Source organism: Heliangelus exortis, chromosome 1 (genome assembly GCF_036169615.1).
Source record: "Heliangelus exortis chromosome 1, bHelExo1.hap1, whole genome shotgun sequence".
In the NCBI taxonomy this organism is placed as follows: Eukaryota; Metazoa; Chordata; class Aves; order Apodiformes; family Trochilidae; genus Heliangelus; species Heliangelus exortis.
The window spans coordinates 183,936,629-183,949,536 of record NC_092422.1 but is presented as its reverse complement, the minus strand read 5'-3'; the positions used below and the strand labels follow the sequence as shown (position 1 = coordinate 183,949,536).

The window sequence follows — 12,908 nt, the reverse complement described above, 5'->3', positions numbered from 1 at the left end:
ACTGTATTTGTGTAAATTGAGTATTTCTTTCTAAAAGTTAATTATGTGAAATTCTATGGTGTGTGCAGGCATCTGAATGGAAGATATAATCTTATCCTAAAAAGAACAAATGTTATGAATAATTTCTCTTTTAAGAAAATTAAACCTGCTGAATATTTTCTAGAATTCTAAATAAAAATTATAATCCACTGATGGAATAGAACCAAATACTTTCTACCATAGCATCTTTCAGTTCTGTATAACCTGTGGTGATTATCAGACTGAGTTTATTCTTTAACAATTGTAATTGTTAAATACAATTGTGCCTTGTAATATAAGGCACTTAACAACAAATTTTGAAAGACAATTTCATTGATTTCCACTTCAGACTGTGATTTGTTATGTGATGATTACAATATCTTTACTATATGCCTCATTTTTCCCCACTGGTAAACAAAACCACAGTATTATTTCCCAGCAACTGCAAGAGTTGGATAATTTGCAGGTACAACCACTGACATATTCATTGCCAAAGTACCATGAGAGCAGTACAACAGTTTCAGATGCCTGAATCTACCTTGTTAATCTTCAGTAAATGTTTGGGACGTTCCCAATAAAGGGAAAAGGGTTTGTAGAAATGCTCAGTTATTTTGTTCCCTTCCAGCTTTTACTGACTGACGAAATGCCATCTGTTGCCAGAAGGGAGGGTATGGTTTACAGATTCAGTTAGTACACTGAAATGTGGATATCTAAGTTGTTGTCAGTAACAGTAGCATGAGAAACAGGTTCGTTGTCAACAGTATTAATACTCTAAAGTTCTTTTTTATTTTCTTTTAATTAGACTTAAAAAAACCAATTCCCTCCAACATTCAGAGGAAAAGGTCACTTAGTCCAGAATATAATTTTTTTAAGACTAAATGTGGAACTTATACCTTCACTAGAATAATTTCTATCTTACCTGTGTGCATGTATGCATATAATCTAAATATCTGGATTATCTATTTTCAGAATTATGTACCATAATTGTGCACAATGTTCATCATTTTTGCAAAGATGGTTTGATCATATTTTTTCCAGTGCAAGGTGAATTCCACAGCTAGGCAGAAGCTACTGTCTTTGAAATCATACCACTTGCATGTTTCAGGCAGAAAACCAAGATCTATTAATTTAACATAATTTGAGTTTATGAGTGTCTCACAAGTGACTGGTTTGTATTATATTATCTACTGCTTTAAGGCAACTGTGTCCATAAACTCTACCTAAATAATGACTTTCTTATGCTAGGTATTACATATAAAAGGGAAGGATAGTTAGACAGTTAGTAGATAAAACTTGAGAAAAAGGAAGTCTTACTATCTCATGTTTACAGACACAGAACAGAGGCAGAGACAACAAATGTGTAACAGTAGACTGCAGAACCAGGAACTGAACCCAGGTCTCGAGTCACCAGCCTAGTGACTTAATCACAAAGCATCTTTTCTGTAGATAACTAAAGTTGAAACAGTTTCTTATGGATAAAATAGTGACCCAATTCTGCTCTCAATTCCATTTTTGCAACTCTGCTGCTATCATCACAGTCACAGGAGGATGGGCATGGCAGTCTCAAAGCCTGAATGTGTGTGTGAGTGTATATATATATATATATGTATATATATCACAATACAATGATGTAAGATGTCCCCAGATAGTGATTTTAGCAGACAGAATTTTCTTCCATTTTCTTATGAGGCATCAAACATGATGAAAATACAGAACAAACTCCAACAGCAGCTGCTGTTGAAGATAAAGGATGAGAAGCAGTAAGTTTCCATGAATATCAGTTAAGCTACTATTAAGAACTCTGCAAAAAATTGTCCTACTGTTCAAAAGCATTAGTTTAAGGGCTGATGCTGTACTGAAAGATGGACCTTAAAGATAGCAGACTTGGTCAACATCTCACCTGCTATATGCAGTTTAGAAAAGCAGACATTTGATGGAACATCAGAAAAGTAGTCCAGTCCTTTTTCCTCCTCCTAAATATTTTTTAATGTTAAAAACATCCCAGTTTCCTCCCTTAGGAAATGTAGCATCTTAAACTGTAAACTTAGATAAGGATGAGACTACAGATTTTTTTTTTTTTTATGACTGTGAAATACACATAGGGATACTCATTACTTTTTGCAGAGCAACATCTTCAGTAGCTATTTTCTGGTACTTACCATGGTTTATCCCGTGATACTTTTGAAGGAAAGACTGTGTGCTGTTTGCTACTGGAGGTAAGTAGATTGTCTTTGGGCGTTTTGAATGGCTTTGAGCTGCTGCTGACAGGGTTATGGCCGCTGATACAGGATTTCGGTTTCATCTGCACTAGGGATGTCCTGGAATTGCAGGCTGGAGAAGCTGGAGAAGGGGAAGGTTTACACATTGAACCGTGTCTTCGTTCTGTAATGGAAAAATAATAAACTTTACAGCATTACATAGGCTAAAAGAAGTCCAGGAAGAAGCTGTTGTTCCTTTCTATGCCAATTACAATGATTTAATCATTCTGAAAAACACCAGTCCATTACTGTTGTGAATATAATCAAGCCAAATGATAATTAAACAAAACTGATTCTGTGAAGCACTCTGAAAAATGGATAAAATAGTAAAATAAATGCTGATAATCTAGCAGAAAATTTCACCAAGAAATCTGAAATGATTTTCTAAGCAATAAGCAACCACCAGTATCTGTGTGGGGGGTACACAAGGTGTCCCAGCTGTGCCACATAAAGCAGAAAGGGGAGAGTATGTAACAACAGCTCAGGTGATTTGGTGAAATACTCTGCTGCAGACATGATATTGCTTCTGTAATAATTAGGATGAATTCATGTGATCCGATTATTAGACAGTTTTCTTTATGGCTACCTTGTTTCAATCAAGGTAAAACCTTTATTTTCTTCCACAAAGAAAAAGAGGCAAGTGCAAAGAAGCAGGAAGCTTATGTATCAGCTACAGACACTGGATCTAGATCTCAGACCCTTGTAAACACTCTTCATGCTCACTGCAAAAAGCAAGGCCATGCTGACCCTGCAACAGAAGAACAGGCTTCAGGACAGACGTCAGCAAAATTGCTTGGGTGTGATTATTATTATTTTTTAAAATCTAAGTGTCCTACCTCTGATATTGTTGAAAAAAAAATTTTGTTTTAAGGACATACTTGGCTATTCTTTTACAAATTATATATTTTTCCAGGGAGAAGTGCTAGTGCTTGGATCCAGCACAGCGTTGGATCACAGTGTGCTGCAAACAAGGGGCTCGGTTGGTGCTGTGAACCTAAGCCCAATGACAAAATAACACAAGATTCAGGAGCTGTGTTTACCAGGCCTGTGCCCCCATTTGTGGCAACACCCTTTCCCTGTCCCCTTCACCCGGTGTCCCCCAGCCAGAGGCAGTGGGTGGCAGGGGCAGGATATGGGGAGAGGAATTTTCCATCCCAGCAGCACAGACTCGGGTGTGCCAGCACCGGGCACCGCGAGCCCCCACGGCAGGGATCAGCCCAGGACCCCCACTGCTGACACTGTGATCAAATGCAGCAAGCAGAACAGAATTACAGACCAAGAACTGGACAAGCTGGAGTTTTTCCTTCAACATGCAGCAATTTTTCCTCATCTAAAGCATTTAACTTGGAGAATCCAAGCGGGTACTACTGTACTTGCACAGCACTGGCTGCCGTGTCAGCCAACAGCAGGTTAAGGAAGCACCAGTGACCTGCTGCTGCAAGGGAAGGCTTTGTGTTTACATCATCAGCCCTGTGCTCACTAGTTTGATATTTCAAGGATAACTAAGAAAAATTTTCCCACAGAGAATCAAAACATGACAATTTGTCTGGCATCCTCACAAGTAAAAACTTGCCAGTAGCAGACGGATTCATCCATGATTAATTCGCAATAGGCAGATACCTCAAGAACAAAAGATAAATGCTTAAAATTTTTAGAAGAATATTCCAAACTGTTTCTTTTGAATCACCAATGACTAAATACAGGCCTTTTCTATTAAAGATCAAGCCCTTCCACATCTTTATATTCACAGTTTTAATTATAAATGTTGAAATTCCCTTTAAAAATTCTCTTGAAACTGAAGAAAACAGTAATAATTCTTTTACATGCAAAAAATCTCTCCCCTCACGCCCCAAATGCCACTGTCATTTGATAGTTTTCACCCCATCACACAGCTCAGCGTGCAGCCACTGCCTTTAGAAGTCCTTTGCAGGGTGCAGGTAATTCACATTCATTTCACCTCACATTGGTGGCAACAACCATGTAAGCTCAGCATCTGCCTCCGAAATGCAGCATTCCATTCAGAGAGTATTTATTTTGTTAAATAACAGTTATTGTTTCAAGATTCACTGACCTTCTCAGCAACTACTACTTCAGTTTAAATTAATGAAAATTTGCAACTTTCCCATTAATTATTTGAGGGCTCATGAAAAGGAACTGCTATGTAACCAACAAAACCAAGCTGTATATTGTATAAAGTGAAGCTTGGGAAAAAAAAACAACCAACAATTTTCATACACAAATTATATAAATTCAGGATTAATTGCTCCACTCTTCACCACAGCTACTGATTTTCTCAAGACTGACCACTTTTTGTAAACCGTGTCTCTGATATCATTCCTGTGTATACATTTGGAAATTTAATTTTAATAACAAAGTAGCAGATTTATCTTCCAGAAAGACAGACATTCAAGATACTGACCATCTAGAATTACATTTGAAAGCCATCTAAGTATCACATACCACAGCAAGTTATTTTTTTAACAGTCTCTACACTGGATTTTCAGTCAAGCTAAATGTTTGGTGCTTTTCCCTATAAAACTTTCTCAATTTACATTAACTTTGCATTTTTTACTATAAAACAAAATGGTGGAAGAGGCACTGTAGTGATATGACAGTATTATAAAGCGCATCCCACTATTTTAAATAAATATTAATTTAAAAGATAGGGAAGGAAAAGATGACATAATTATTTTATCTGAGTGTGTCAAACTGGTGGTCATTCTTGTTATTCCCTTTACCTCCTCACACTCTCCTCTTCCCCCAAACTATGGCTACAGAAAGTCTTCCATGTTTTAGACAGACTGATACATATTTGAGAATTATCAGCATTACCCAGCTTCTCTTGAAATTTCCTAGAAGCAAAATGGAAATTATGACCACTGTAAAGTCATACAGGAGGAAGAAAGTAAACAGTCAGTGCCACACAACTGTCAAGTGTTCCTGGGCACTGCCTGGACAGGTGAAATCTGCACGTTGACTCACACAAGTGGATGTCACTTCAGTGTCAGCAGGAGATGGTGGCAGCAACACCTTCCAGGTAGGGCCAACAGTGGAGAGCTGGAGGAGCAACAATCCCCAAATGAGCAGAAAATCCCTGTCTGACCTGGGCAAGCATGGCCACAGAGGCTGGACTTGTTGAAGGTGTGAAAACTCATAAACAAATCTTGACGGTGGGGGGCATAAATCATAACTAAATATTGATATAAGCCTTCTCAAGAACTGTCAGCTTGCCTCTTGCTTCCTCCTTCCTTACTACGTATGTGGGAGTGAGTCAGCATTAGACACGGGTAAGAAGTTTCAAAGCGAAATAATGGGGATATATGACAATTCTGTCAGCTGCCAAAATCAACTGCTTAAACCAGAGTTGTGTTGCTTCTCTATAAAACTGAATTTATTGGTCACATCTGTTTTTTTAACTTTTCTACCTATATGCCTATTCATATTTTACATATAAACAAAGAATTACAGACAATACTACATAGCCTATGTAATAAATTAGCATGTGAGTAAAATAAATTTATATTTAAGAAGTTGTTACAACATTAGATATTCACATGCTAACACATTCAGGAGACAACAAGCTATAATAAAAAAGTTCACACTTATTTGCAGTTCATGTGTAGACAGATTAGATGTAGCGGGGCAGGTGAACTCCTACACGTGCAACTGTGGACACGGCTATCCCTGCTTATATACAGCAGTGGCATAGGCCCTGGACATAAATGAACCTAAAGGAGAATGAAAATTTTTGTTTCCTTAAGATGAAAAAATCCTGCAAGGCAACAAGTAAACCAGCTCTCCCTTGTGAGATCCTAACCTAAGCTCTCCATGCATTTCAGTTCTGCAGAAGCCGGCAAAGCTATGAATGTGTGCTCACGAAAGAGAACTTTTTCAATTTAATTTAAGTAGTTCCGAATGAGTGTTCACACCATACATAAACAAAAACACATACTCTGTTTTGTTCTGAATACCAGTTGCTGTCAAATCCAGCAACAGAGAGAACACAAAGTTACAATCCTCTTTATTACTTTAATCCTTCTGCAACCTCAGCTGTCTCAGGGCAGCCACTGCAACAAGTGACAAGTAACATGTGACTTCTACTGTCAGTTAATGTACTAATGACATTAATCTTCGTGGAAAGTTTAATACTCTCTCACTGAATTAACTGCAATTTCTAAAGAATCAATTTCTGATCAATATCTGTTACTTTTCCTAGATTAGTGGCAAGAGCCTAGAAGCCCAGTGCCGCGTATCCTCCTAACGCTCATTGCGAACTCAGTAGCAGGAGCATTGTGAACTATTTATTCCAGGAGATTCTCCATGTCCTATGGAAACATGGATATAGTCCAACTTTCTCAGCTAAATCTGAATTGTTTGTAGATGTGAAGTTCTTATGCTCTTGGAGACTTAACAGTCCCTGAACCTCCACAGCTTCGCTCCCATGCCCTTGTACTACATTTGTAATCCTCCTTCCTGCATCCTACACAACACAACTCCCTACCTTTCCCCAAACCCTCTGCTACAGCTGCCGAAGTCCTCTAGGTCTGTCTTTGAATCTGTAATTCCACTGGATCCTCTCTGACTGGTCACCAGGGAATACTAGCAGCTGTTTTGCAGGAAACGCCACTTCTCCTTCTAATCATAAGCAAAAAAGCAAAGCAATAGAGGCAGCATGAGCTCCAGAGTCACAAGCACAGTGTGTGGGAAACAAAGAGGCAAAACCACATTCTGAGTAGAAAGACTCTTCTCAAATTTTTCCTTCAACTCTCTCACACAAGATCAAGCACTCACTTAGCTCTCAGCAAACCTTACAGACAATACAACTGTAAATACATTGCCAGTAAAATACACCAACCACATGTTTCCAGGTGGACTGTAGTACTTTTGTACCCAAAAGATCTACACATGATCCCATAACTGCAGATTACCTCTAATTATGCCTACAAACCTTCCCACTTCTTCGTATATCCCACCTATATCCATTCTTACCCAACATGCACTACTCAAAACAGAGCAAATCAAAGGAACAGTTTTTGCCCAGTTAGTGCCTTGTCCATCAGTGAGATGCAGAAGATTGCAAAGGGAAAAAGTCATGCACAGTTTGAGTGCACAGACAGCTATGCCTTAGGTCTTTCAGTGTTTTTTGCAAGTAGTTGAACAACAACAAAAAAAATCCCTCAAACACTGTCAGAAGAGAGATACTAGAACTTTGTCAGCACCAGTCATTTTGAAACATTACTCTCTTTACAGCATGACCTAACTTCCTTTGTACAAGAGGCCTAAAGCAAAAATTAATTTTAGGTTGACCCACGAATAATTCAGAGACTCAGTGTTAGGGATTACAGCTTGGCATTACACTTGGTAAAAACAAACAAAGTATAATAGCTGAGCCCCAGACAGGTAATGAAGTTATTTGCTGTTAGTAAACAGTACAGAATAATAAAACTCCTTTCATGCTTGTATTCACCACAGCCTTTGAGTTCATAGCCCTTTTACTTAAAATAGAATAAATTAATTTATCTGACTGCCCCTAACACAACATGAATATTGTTTGTTATTCCCCATTTTCAATATTTAATCAATGGTAACAAAATTTAGTATCTCATCCACCATGTGACTCTGTTTCAAGTAACGTATCCCAGCCTGATTGATGATCTTACTTATGGTAACTCCATACACCACCTATGCACAAATTACAGTTTTCCTGTTTTCAGTATATCCTGAGGTGTTTTGTTGCACAGCCCTTCGTTGTGCAAAGCTGAGCAACGTATACTTACAATTTCAGTAAATAGTAAGTGAAAACTGCCACCTTGTACTGATCCCCGTTCAAAGTTTGCATATTTACTTGGCATTAATTCTAATAAAACAAAGCCAGAAAAAAACCCCACGCATGCCCGAAAAGCGACAGCCAGCTACCAGAAAACTGAACTAGACTGCTTGCAGAAATGTGTCATCCTGCAGGAACTGGCAGCTGGTTCATAACAAGAGTTCATAAACACCTTGTAAGCACTTTCATTTTGCAGCCACAGTCTGAAACAACACTAACAAAACCCAGCAAAAATAAACTCGGATTTGATGCTAGCAAACTACAGCATAGTGTTGCAAGACCAAAGGATAACTTTACCAGCTTTTTGACAAAACACTATTCCAAGTCCAGCTGAAAAAGTTTGGAAATAATATCCGCAAACTGTTCCACCCTTCTTGTGCTGCGCACTGGAAAGGAAACAGCACAGTCGGTTTCATTTTGATACTTCTTGCAAACTGACAAAGGAAATAAACTGCCAGCTCAAACCCCCGGACTGATCCGCTGCATAAAACACAGCTCAACAATTGCAAGCTTCATTCCAGGTCAAATGACATAACTGGGAAATTATCAAGTGCTAAAATAACCACTGTTCTGCTGGTGTTTATTTACAACAAACACAAGCTTTGCTTTCTGACATAAACCCACTAAAACGATTCTCCATTTCACAAAGTCTACAAGTGAGTAGGATCAGCAAAATTATGCAAAACATCCTGCTAGAAGAAGAAATGTAAACTGAGCCACTTACAGAGAAGAGCAGGCTGCCAACTTAATCTGATTCTACGACGACTGTAAACATGTACTTTTGGAATGTGAAACGATTCACATTGCCACAGATGCCGTCAGAGAAACACAGCAACGTGATTAGGTATTCTGCACACGGTAAAAAATCAGGCAGATGACCTCCTGCAGCAAATACCAGATCAGCGCTTGCACACACCAACTGTTTTGACTACAGGCACTTGTTAAGCACCAAGGTTCAGGTCCTACCAGTTGGACACCAGAACTGATCCAGAGCCAAGAACAACAAGCACTGAAAACGGCTGCAGGGTTTTGGGGTTTTTTTTTGTTTTGTTTTGTTTTTTCTGTAGCTGTTGATACAACTCAAGTAAATGCAGAAGTGAACCGAAGTGCAAACTTAAAACCAGCAGAAGAAACAAGTGTGTATTTAGAGGAAGGCACTGCATTTTTGCATTCTTGATTCAGGAAAAAAGGAGGGTGTTTGTGTTTAACACAGTAGGGCAAACCTGCTGCTTTCCTGAATTTTTTTTTTATTTATGGGATAATGGCATTTGCTAGCATAGTTACAGGAAACAGGAGGAATAATCCAGAATATCATTACCCTTAAGTGGCCAAATCTCTTAAAAATGGCCAAATATCACAAAGGCACACACTCAGCATTTCCCAGAGCACTCCTATTCCTCTTTAGTCGAAAGCATGTTTAAAAAAAAAAAAGTCAAACAGAACTCCAGCACAACAAAAAAATTCTTCAAATAGTGTGATTAATGACAGTAAATGTAAAATGAAACTGCTGGGCACTTGTCTGCTTCTTTCCCAAGGATTCTGAGATCTAAAGACAAAGCTCAAAGGCATCACTGATGTGTAAGAGACAGGAAAACAATGGAGGAGTGAATATCTTGCCCTGGTGACAATGTCAGTCTTCATATCAATGAGCTGGAAGACCTAGATTTAACTTTGCTACCAAAGCCTGCTTCTTCAGCTTTAAAATTGGATATTAATAATTTAGGGTATTAACTTGATTTTAAAAAGAGTTGTAGATTTAAGTAGGAATTCATTGCTAATGACACAATTCCACACGTGTAATCAGCAATTGCCACCTGACACACTGCTAGTGCAGAAAAAACTGACAACTCTCTGCTGCAAGTCTTACATTTATCTCAGCTCAGCAAAACAAAAAATCCACAGACAAAAGTTAAATAACAGAAATCTGGGTACATAGTTCTGTTGAGCAACACTCTACTAGAGAAATGCAAGGAGAGTTTACAGATGGAATTTTCCCATTCTGCTGGAGGAGATGCTCTGGTAGTGCAACATGCAACTAATGAGACTTCCTGATAAGTCTGGGAGTGTTTGAGGTAAAAGCCACCTCACACTTTGTGTCTGGTGCTTACCCCACAAGGACAGCCCTTGTCAACTTTTTGCAGATATCTGCTAACCCACCGAGCAGTGGTAATGGTGTTTCCATCACTGTTGTTTTAAGAGCAAGAAAATGTATTGTCAGCCCTAAACTTTGGGCTAAAAGTATGAAACTATTTCTGACATGAAATATTCTGACATGAAATATTTCTGACATGAAACTAATTCAAGACATGACACTTTCCTTGAAAAATAGGTGAGCACCACACCCAAATCAGAATTTTTTGGGTGACCTTATATGTGAAGAGAAATCTTTTATTTGGCTATTTGTTGGAAGAAACCAGCATCTTTACATTTGATACTTATATTTATAAAAATATTTAAGTTTACATATATAAATATATATTTTTATACAATTATATATTAATATAAACAAGACGAACAACACTGTATTTTACTAAATATGCGAATTTAAAAGTAACTCACCTGCTCATTCCTTTAAACATCTGACTTAAATAATTTTACTTCAGACACACTGTTTCAAGTAGAGGAAAATTTAGTACTGCCATCCTGTCACACTTTGTATTGTGTAACAGACCTGTTTCCTCAGGCCTCAGGCAGATCTTTCGCACTCAAGGTCATCTGATGCTACATTCTGTTATTTATTTACTTATACTTATCAGGCAAAATATTTCGTTGTATCTTTATCTCCACATTTACCATTAACAAAACAATAACAAAAAAGGCAATTTATGTACATTATTGTTTTAGGAAATCGTTGGATCTTTTCTGTCTTTGACCATAAAACTTGCAGCTTTAATGCTTTATTTAATCAAGAAGGATGTAACAGCATTTCTTTACACAGATAAGAAAAGCCATAGATGAGTGAGATGGGACTACTGAGGTGGTTTTGCAAAAAAAAACAAAAACAAAAACAAAACAACTCCATAAAAACAAATTATTGATTTTAGGAGGAGGCTAAGGCTCTTGATCCACTTTTGTGCATATTATCATGCCAGGTTTTATTTAATATCAAGATAGCACATCACTAGATCCTCTTATTGTTCCTAAGTAAAACTTGTACAAACCCAGTAACTTTACAGGAATAAGCCCAGAGTAATAGCTTTACAGGGCTTGTATATCATCTATAGTTTAAACCTTCTGGATTTTTGAGCTCTGACTATTATTTGGGATCCAAAACTGGCATCTGGTAAAACAATATATTTCCTAAAAAAAACTTTAAAAAACCATTTTCCTAAAACTCAGAGGGGTTTGGATCCCTCAATTTGCTCCATCTCAGTTACCCTGAGTACCTGCATCGTTGCACCCTGGATCTGCAGTTCTTTGCAACCTGGCAAGAGATGGGATAAGCTCTGTCTGGACTGTAGGTACATGTGTGACAACTCTCAGCACAAGAGTGCTACTGCCACATGAAATAGTGTTCTCTGGGGGCACATTCATTAATGTCTCTTCACAGCTGCTGATTCTCACAAGACTGCTGAAACTTCTTATTTTTAAAGCTAAATTGGCAAAGAGTTAAAAATTCCTAGACAAAATTGGTATAATGTTTAAAAGCATTATTACTACTACTATCATTATTATATTAGTTATAAAATTTTCAGAAACTCATGTTAAAATTTATATATTAATTTTTTTACTTGCTTTTACATGTTTGTCACTCCTCGTGGTTATTCCCAGGCTTCAAATTAATCACCTTGGAATATTCTGACGTCTTTTGAAAGTCCAGCTAACAAAATGGATCTACCGAACTAAGGACATTTCTTTGTTTTGAAAATAGAACGATCTTATATTTAAATTTTAATTCACTTCATCAAACCCTGCTACAGAAGTAGCAGAACTGTCAGTGCAAAATATTTCCTCTTTCCGAATGTTTTAGATAAATCAGCTCACTCATTTTTCAGATGCACTATTTGCCATACATAATAAATCTTATTATTTAGAATGCTGCAGGAATATCCCCAAGTGATAACCCTCTAGCAGACAGCTTCCAAAGTGAATGGGCAAAATAATTCCTGAAGAGGTCACCTGTTCATGTTTCCCTTGGTATATACAATAGCTCTTAAAAACAAGAAACCAAACTAAACCTTTTACAGAACAAAACTGAACAGACATAACTGAAAGACATAGCCAAATACAGAAGTAGGTTTGTAGGGCATTTTTGCCTTCTCTTCTTTCTTAAAAATCTCTTTGGTTCTATATCTACATTCATCTTAAGATCTAAAATGGCAGCTTGCACTTTAACTTGCACCATTTATGACTTTTAACTGCAAACTAAGCAAACTCCAGAGTGAACCACACATGAATGATGTAGACTCAAATCAGCCTGAGAGTCCAAGTGACAAGTGTTTCACATTCCACCTGTGAATACACCCCTTTACCAGTCTTTACTGCAACACTCTTCATGTATTACAACTTACTTGTTTTGGATGAGCTATTTAATTGTTTATAATACTAACAGCTTTCCCACCAATGCCCTGAATGGGAGACAGTATTGTATGTCTACAATTTTAAATGTCTGTTCTACCTATATAAAATATTTCTTTCTGACAGGCCTTTAATCAGTTATTTCAAGCTACTATTTCAATCAATTACAGGTGGAGACTTCAAAATTTGTTGAAGCATGGTCCATGTTTCCCATGCTGTGTGAAGAAAGGAATTAAAGGCATTCCAAGTTCATTCACCCACTCATACTGTCTGTCCTGTATTACTGT

General features: G+C 37.6%; 1 protein-coding gene across 9 annotated transcripts in view; it reads right to left on the bottom strand.

Annotated features, from left to right (window-relative positions):
- ATXN7L1 (ataxin 7 like 1) overlaps window positions 1-12,908 on the bottom strand; it is a 113,581-nt gene that overhangs the window by 31,755 nt on the left and 68,918 nt on the right. For 6 of the 9 annotated variants that reach the window (XM_071733942.1, XM_071733941.1, XM_071733944.1 and 3 more), the window contains one exon: window positions 2,178-2,400. In XM_071733942.1, coding sequence (XP_071590043.1) covers window positions 2,178-2,400 — 223 coding nt within the window. Of the gene's footprint in view, window positions 1-2,177; window positions 2,401-5,014; window positions 5,035-8,400; window positions 8,421-8,827; window positions 8,962-12,908 lie in introns of those variants that run through there. The other 3 variants (XM_071733947.1, XM_071733948.1, XM_071733949.1) reach the window with 3 other exon arrangements.